Here is an 8,837-nt window from a genome sequence, read left to right as displayed (position 1 = left end):
ACTCAATGAAACATTACAGCTATACAGAGGAAATGCCAGACGTGAAATGACAACAGAATGCGGGCATGAACGCCTGGAAATTGGACTGAAGCCATGAATCGAACACGGTATAAGAGTGAGGAGAGTCAGCGTGGCGAAAGGCATGGGAGTGATGCATTTCGAATGGCAAACATAGTATAGTTCCATACAAAGGCGGGCGTGCAGCGTCGCACGAGTTACGTGACGATTTGGAATGGATTGTCGACACCTGGGCCAAATTTACGGCGAGCACTGTAGTTTGAGCCTTCGTCAAAGCTGGAATCACTATTACGAATCCCCACGGCGACACCTCTGACTCTGACAATGAGATGGAACCCAGCATTGTTGGCAAACTCGCCCACTCTTTATGTCGGATACAGAAGATGAGGACTTTGACAAATTTGTAGATGTTTGAATACTTTGACTTATATTTTCGTGAATACACATTACGTCAATAAAACAAAATCAAACTCAGTTTAGCTCCTGTTGCCTTTTTAAAACATATGTTAGCATGCATGCTAACATGTGTCATGCTAGCACAACCACAGCAGCGCGTCCTTTGAAACGAAGTGCCCTATGTATTGACAAAAAAACTGAAAATACACCCGCAACTGAGACACCACCCTTTCAGACGGTGCATTTATAGGTGTGAAAATACGGTATTTGTTTTGTATACAAACTTTTTTCAGATCATATGAAATGTTGACTGTTTTAGGCACGGGCGTTATGACAAAAAGTCACTCATCGTGATAAAAAAGTCATATCGCCCATGCCTAAAAAACAGTCAACATTTCATATGATCTGAAAAAGGTTTATATAAAAAACAAATATAGTGGTACCTCGACCTACGATCAGCTCGTGGTACGACATGCTCGTGGTACGACGAAAATTCCGATCGGATAATTCGCCCGAGATACGATCAAAATTTCGAGATGTGACCAAGCCAGGTGGCCATGACATGAGGCTGTTTATCATTGTAGTGCACTGTCTTTTTTTGCCGCATCTCTTTCATGTATAACAGATATCTACGAGCACTGAACGATTTATTCAGACGAGTTTCGGTTTTGTGTAAAGTTACATTAAGCGCATGTTTGATTGTGTCTGTATATATTAATCCAAGTTCATTTAAATTTGTTTGTTCGTTTACGAGTGCCGTGGATAAAGTCCGCCCGAACACCGCCCCTCCGCCTCCGTGTGTGTTGCTGTCTCCACCCTCCGCGAAATGCGTCTAATTTTACTTCTATTAAACACATTTTATTACTATTAAACCACTAGTTATGTGTTACTTTGTTAATAGATGGTGAATTAGAAGAAATAAAACATTTTACACAGATTATGTCTCCCAGCTAGCCCGGGAACGCCTTGGGGTCATCCCGAAAGAGCTTCATGAAGTGGCTGGGGAGAGGGAAGTCTGGGCTTCCCTGCTGAAGCTCCTGCCCCCGCGATCCGACTTCAGATAAAGCGGAAAAAGCTGAGATTGAGAAAGCATTTCAACTTACCCGCGTGTTGTTTCTTTCAGCTTTCAGTTCTGCAATCTCCTCCTCCTTTTCTAAAAGCTGTTCCCGGCACATGTTCACTTCTTTTGTTAGTGCCGCAAACTCCTGAAAAATACAATAAATGCACTCACACCTTTAACCAAACACTTTTAGCTCATTGAGTTAGCATAGATAGATTGTACCATTTAATTCAGTGTGCATGTGAGGTCAAATAAATAGTTTTGTACAATCTCAAATACTAGTAACCCAGAATTGTGCAAAGGTTTTACACAACTGTTTCTGCTCTAGCAAAGCTATGATAATAAGGTACCCGGACATTTCGTCGACGGACAATTCGTCCCCGGACGTTTCGTCGAACGGACGTTCTGTCGCCAGACATTTCGTCGCCGTACGTTTCGTCGCCGGACGTTTCGTCGCCGGACGTTTCGCCGGCGGACGTTTCGCCGCCGGACGTTTCGCCGCCGGACGTTTCTCCGCCGGACGTTTCGTCGCCGGACGTTTCGTCGCCGGTGTCGCTCGCTCTCAAAATTATAATCATGAGAGAGAGTTTACTGTTGAACCCGATCAACCAGGTAATTTCTAGTTCTCAAAATTATGATCATGAGAGAGTTTGTCATTGCATTGACAATGTCATAAGGATTAAAAATAATATAATTCAGTCTATCAGAGGCTTACGTGGAAGTTCTGATCTAACCACTTTAACAGAGGTGTTGGGACATGACAATAATAGTATGTAATAGTAGTAAATGTGGGATGGGCACGGGCGAGGCAAGTTTGTCTATACACACACGAGAACAGGACGTTTCGTTCTGTCACCCAGGAACACATAAATTTAAAAACAAATATTGATAATTTTGATTTTAGATATTTAGATATTAATGCTCTGACATTGTCAATGCAATGACAAACTCTCTCTCATGATTATAATTTTGAGAGCGAGAGATTACCTGGTTGATCGCTTTCAACAGTAAACTCTCTTTCTCTCTCTCATGATTATAATTTTGAGAGCGAGCGACACCGTCGACGAATTGTCCGGTGAGGAATCCGGCGGCGAAATGTCTGTTCGACGAACTGTCCGGCGGCGAAATGTCTGTTCGACGAACTGTCCGGCGGCGAAATGTCTGTTCGACGAACTGTCCGGCGGCGAAATGTCTGTTCGACGAACTGTCCGGCGGCGAAATGTCTGTTCGACGAACTGTCCGGCGGCGAAATGTCTGTTCGACGAACTGTCCGGCGGCGAAATGTCTGTTCGACGAACTGTCCGGCGGCGAAATGTCTGTTCGACGAACTGTCCGGCGGCGAAATGTCTGTTCGACGAACTGTCCGGCGACGAAATGTCTGTTCGACGAACTGTCCGGCGACGAAATGTCTGTTCGACGAACTGTCCGGCGGCGAAATGTCTGTTCGACGAACTGTCCGGCGACGAAATGTCTGTTCGACGAACTGTCCGGCGGCGAAATGTCTGTTCGACGAACTGTCCGGCGGCGAAATGTCTGTTCGACGAACTGTCCGGCGACGAAATGTCTGTTCGACGAACTGTCCGGCGACGAAATGTCCGGCGACGAAATGTCTGTTCGACGAACTGTCCGGCGACGAAATGTCTGTTCGACGAACTGTCCGGCGACGAAATGTCTGTTCGACGAACTGTCCGGCGACGAAATGTCTGTTCGACGAACTGTCCGGCGACGAAATGTCATTTCGACGAACTGTCCGGCGACGAAATGTCTGTTCGACGAACTGTCCGGCGACGAAATGTCTGTTCGACGAACTGTCCGGCGACGAAATGTCTGTTCGACGAACTGTCCGGCGACGAAATGTCTGTTCGACGAACTGTCCGGCGACGAAATGTCTGTTCGACGAACTGTCCGGCGACGAAATGTCTGTTCGACGAACTGTCCGGCGACGAAATGTCTGTTCGACGAAATGTCTGTTCGACGAACTGTCCGTTCGACGAACTGTCCAGCGACGAACTGTCCGTTCGACGAACTGTCCAGCGACGAAATGTCCGGTGAGGAATCCGGCGGCGAACTGTCCTTCGACGAAATGTCCGGTGAGGAATCCGGCGGCGAAATGTCTGTTCGACGAACTGTCCGGCGACCGAAAGGCCCCGGCGACCGAAACGCCCGGGGACAAAACGCCCGGGGACGAAGTGTCCGTCGATCAAGTGTCCGTCGACCAAGTGTCCATCGACGGAACGCCCGGTCACGGTAACAGATATCTACAAGCACTGGGCGGAGCGTTGCATTTTTTTCAGTGTTTTATTCCGTCACTCAGCGCGAATGCCGGAGCGATTGCTAATACGAGGAGTATAGTATATTACTTCTCGTTGGTTGCTCATAAGAACATCAGCGGCACTGGCTCTCTCCCCCGCAACTCCTCGTGTAATATCTCTGGTCGCAACTACCTCTTTGTAATGTCTCTGCAAGCACTGGGCGGAGCGCTGATTTTTTTTTAGTGTCCCTCCTCATAGCCTGTTAGCTCCCGTTAGCGGAGCGATCGCTAATTCAAGACTACTTCTTGTTGGCAAGTAGTCATGCATTATCCTATTGTGAGGACATTTGTGTGCATCATTTTCGGAATATTTGAAGGGAATACAACACCAAAACCCCGGCCAGGAGAAGGTATAAAAATGTAAAACTAAATTAGAATTAAGTTTAGTGTAAGGTTAGATTAAATGTATTTTTGAGTGTGTCTGCATCGTAATCAAAGTTCATTTAAATTTGTTTGTTATATTACGATTCACCGGTGCAAAAAGTCTCCCACCGTGAAGATGACACCCTTTCAAGCTGTTACAACTGTAACCAGTTGATTGCAGTCAGGTGCAGCTTGTTTCAGCTCTCTCCAAAATATTCCCAAAATGATGCACACAAATGTCCTTACAACCACATGCACGACCACTTGCCAACAAGAGGTAGTATACTCCTCTCGTATTATCGAGCAAGCTCCGCCATTCTGCACTGACTAACGGGAAAAAAACGCAATGCTCCGCCCAGTGCTCGTAGAGACATTACATCACGAAGCAGTTGCGGGGAGAAAGACAGTGCCCATGATGTTCTTATGAGCAGCCTCTCGCGTCCGATGTATGCTCGTATATCAAAATTTGTCTCATATCTCAAGAGAAATATTTGCCCAAAATTGTACTCTTATCTCAAATTATTCATGTCAGGGCACTCGTATGTCGAGGTATTACTGTATTTAGTTTAACACAGGGGTGGACAAACAATTCCATAAAGGGCTTCCAACCCATAAAGAGGACACCTTTTCACCAATCTGGTGTCCTACAAGTGCAATCAGTGGTATGTGGTCAGGTGCTTCGTGTTTTCTGCAGAAATCTCATTGGTCAAAGTGTCTGTGCTAGATTGGTTGGAACAAAAACCTGCACCCACAGTGGCCCTCGAGGACCGGTTTGCCCACCCCTGGTTTAGCAGGTATACAAATTTTCTATGTTCAGTCTGCGTGTCTGTGTTTGTTTTCTCTTGGTACTCATTCACTCCCACATTGCAAAATTGCAATTGTAGATTAAGCAAACCCTGGTAACAACTTGGTATAAGTCTAAACAAAATATAATATACAAAACATAGTTTACAGGTTCTCTTACTCGGATCAAGAACATATTGTGCGTGTGGTATGTGTGCACGTATTTGTTTCTGTGTAGGTGAGGGGGAGGGGCGTGCACACAGGGACTGATGGAACGTTCTCTATAAATCGTAATATCATATTCTTTTCAACTTTAGCCTGGTCAGAGCTTCTCCATGGAAAGGCCCATATTCGGCTTTCGCTGTATGGTAGGAATGGTATTGGCTATGAAAGTTTTCCCTCTCCCAGCCAATGATATTCCAATGGAGGCAGACCTTTGAATAATTACGCAGTACACCCTCAGCCGTACCTCTACTTACGAATGCCTCTAGTTCTGAAATTTTCAGCTTACGAAACCTTTTGTGATGGAAATAAGTGCCCCAAGACACGAAAACAACATCCAAGTTACAAAAACGCCAATCCATTTGCTGTATCCGTTAACTTATTTTGAAATTATCGTGGATGCATTGCTTCTTGCTGAATTGTCTTGCTTGACACTTTCACTACACTCGGTCTCTCTTTGGCTGTCTCACAACAACTCTCTGTTTCAAGATTCTCCTATGTCCTTTAGACAAGCTCTCCCTACATCTGCACACTTTGCATTTTGAGTGTTTTTTCGCAAGTTGTTCATCAATACGAGACGTTAACTTAAACTAAGACCGGATAGACCTATAAAGCATTGGTTCCCAGCAGGAAACTACGGTTTACAACAACTTCCATCGCGCGCACAACATTCAAGAAGAGAGGGACATTAGCGGGGCCTCCATGGATTTATTATCAGGTCTGGCCGGCGAAGGAGGGGACCTGTTGACTAAGCTCAGAAAACAGCCACTCAAACCACCGCTGCCAGGCATCTACCTCTCATCTACACCACTGCTCGCCGAGCCTATGCCCCTGAAAAAGCTGGGCCTCCGCCCCCAACCCAGGTAAGATTCTGTGTTAGAGAACGCTTAAATTGTAAACAGATAGAATGGGTTAGCGTACACACCTTGAATCTATCTGTATTAAAATATATCTCTCCCCTCAAATGTCATTAACTGATTGGCATGTATATACATCAATCAGCCTTTAATGCTTTCAATGAGGAGCTTCAGGGTTTACCTCCTCTACCACACCTGAATCAAATGATCAACTCATCAGCAAGCTGTCCAAAAGCTTCATATCGATCCCGATAATTTGATTCAGGTGTGTTGGTGGAGGGAGTCTTGGAAAACAGACTGGATAGGGGCTCTCAAGGACCGGAGAATGTAACACAAGAAATTAAGCTGTCATATTTGAAGTTTCAAATATTAACTGGCTCGACAAATCAAATTGGAAACAGTTAAAATCACTGTTAACTAATTTTAACTTCACACAACTAATTAAAAGGTCCCACTGGCCAAACTACTTTTTCTGAAACATGCTTAGATCGGATCTTTTCCAATAAGTGTGAGGATCAAAAAAAGTTCAATATGATCAGTCAGACCCATAACTTCATACTGTTCTCAAGAATGCCTTCTAAAAATAGATACTCATGCGCTCAGAAAACCATATCAGTGCAAATGAGCACCAAAAATGGAGATTCCAAATTTAATAAAGGTGCTAAACAATATAAATTGGGATGATTATCTCTGCCATAATCAGGACAACTAAGACAGTGTCTGCATTTACAAGAAAACGTATCACAAAACCACCCAAAAAAGAATCACCTCCCATGGTTAATGAAGCCATACAAGCAATAATGAAAAACGCCATCATGCTCTTAAAATATCACTTAAAACCAAAAGGGTTAATGACAAACAGACATTTACCTCTCAAAGAAATAAGTAATTAAAGAAATTTGTTCTGCAAAATCAATTTTTTGTAAGCATTAGTATTACTGAGAAAGGAAACACTCAAGAGATCTGGAAAAAATATATTTTTTAAACTGACAGAAAATAGTTTAATGCACAGAGAAATAAATGAATTAAAATTAAAGGAGAAAATCATCCATGAACCAAGGGACATCACTACAACTTTAAATGATTATTTTATAGACTCCGTTAAAAAAACTGACACATAAATTTGTCCCTCAGATAGAATATCACCCACCAACACCACCAAACACCGATAAACCGTATTCTTAATCTTCACATCGTTTCGCAGTTACAACTGGAGAAAGCCGTGTCTGGTCTCAAAAGCTCCAAAAGATGCATTGACTGCCACCTAACCCTAACCCTAACCTACTGCCAGCTCTGGGGTCCTGGGTTCAAATCCAGGTCATGTCCATCTGTATGGAGTTTGCATGTTCTCCCCGGGCCTGCATGGGTTTCCTCCGGGTACTCCGGTTTCCTCCCACATTGCGAAAACATGCATTATTAGGCTGATTGGACACTGTAAAATTGTGAGTGTGCATGGTTTTCCGTTTCCTTGTGCCCTGCAATCGGCTGACCACCGATTCAGGGTGCCCCCCGCCTCTGGCCCGGAGACAGCTGGGATTGGCTCCAGCACCCTCGTGACCCTAATGAGGATAAAGTGGTTCAGAAAATGAGATGAGAATACTGTGTGCTTTACAATCATTATCAGCAAGACACATTTGAACGACAGAATAAGATGTATGCGGTGTCTTCTTGCTCTCCTACCTGCGGTAAAGCCGTGTTGAGTTGTCTCTGGAGAGAATCCCTTTCATGGCTAACTTCATGCAGTTTCCCCTGAGCCAAGCCCAGATTTTCTTGTGTCTCTCTGAGGGTCTCAAGGAGGCGATCCCTCTCCTCTAACATGGAGACCATCAGTGACTCAAAATGACCTTCAGAGTCCGACTGTAGAGGAGAGCCAGACCCTCGTTGACCTGTGCTACCTCCTCCACTTGGTCCTTCTGTCTCACTGATGGTGGGCATCACTTCACACATCATCTATAATCACGGATGGGAGGCGAAATTAGGACATTGGCAGGAAAGGAATTACAACATGATTGTATAGCAAAAGGGAAAAAAATACAGGCATTGATAGGAGGAGCTAGTACTGACCCTGACTGATTTAACTAGGAGCAATAAATTTTGCTCACAATATAGAGTTGAGACTTTTGTACTTTAAGTGTTGAAATTAGAAAATAAAATGCAGATTTTCATGTACAGACGCTCCCCTACTTACGAACATACGACTTACGAACAACGGTACATACGAACATGTCTGCAAATTGTGTTTATGTTGAAAAATGTTCGTAAGTTCGATTTTGTATTTTTTTCCGAGTAGTGCTTCTTTCCGCCGCTAATACGCCTGGCGCTGTGAGGGCTCAGCTCACCCAGCATCCACCTTCTTTGTTGCAATGCGGAAGTGCGTGAACGTATCTCCAGTGCACAGAACCTTTTTCATTTGTATCATTAAATATCTCGTGCATCCATTATTGAATATGGTTGGTAAAAAGCGAAAGGCTTCTATTGAGGGAGTTGCAAGGAAGAGGCAAGCCATTTCATTTGAAACGAGTGGCAATAATAACGAAGCTTGATGCGCGTGAGAGTGGTGAGCGTTTCACAGGCATACAACTTGAATCGTTCGACTGTCAGTACCATCTATAAACTGAAAGATCGAGCAGCAGGACCCAAACATTGAACGTTGCACAAAGTTTGCAAATCAATTGAATGATGCCATACAGTGCTACCGCATCATTTATGATGAAAAAAAGAAGAAAACTGTGCAATCGTCGTTAGATCGCTTCTTTCGGCCAGTTTCTAATACATAAATCTCTCTCTCTCTCTCTCTCTCTCTCTCTCTCTCTCTCTCTCCAGTACT

At 44.2% G+C, this 8,837-nt stretch overlaps 1 protein-coding gene across 11 annotated transcripts in view; it reads right to left on the bottom strand.

Moving 5' to 3' along the window:
- The window catches only part of ppfia1 (PTPRF interacting protein alpha 1), a 57,776-nt gene that overhangs the window by 45,780 nt on the left and 3,159 nt on the right, over positions 1 to 8,837 (bottom strand). For all 11 annotated transcript variants that reach the window (XM_077586566.1, XM_077586592.1, XM_077586599.1 and 8 more), the window contains exons 2-3: positions 7,691 to 7,960; positions 1,518 to 1,619 (exon numbers count right to left, since the gene is read on the bottom strand). In XM_077586566.1, coding sequence (XP_077442692.1) covers positions 1,518 to 1,619; positions 7,691 to 7,960 — 372 coding nt within the window. The remainder of the gene's footprint in view (positions 1 to 1,517; positions 1,620 to 7,690; positions 7,961 to 8,837) is intronic.

The sequence above is a fragment of the Stigmatopora argus genome, chromosome 2 (genome assembly GCF_051989625.1).
Source record: "Stigmatopora argus isolate UIUO_Sarg chromosome 2, RoL_Sarg_1.0, whole genome shotgun sequence".
Lineage (NCBI taxonomy): Eukaryota > Metazoa > Chordata > Actinopteri > Syngnathiformes > Syngnathidae > Stigmatopora > Stigmatopora argus.
This window is presented reverse-complemented; position numbering and strand designations above follow the sequence as displayed.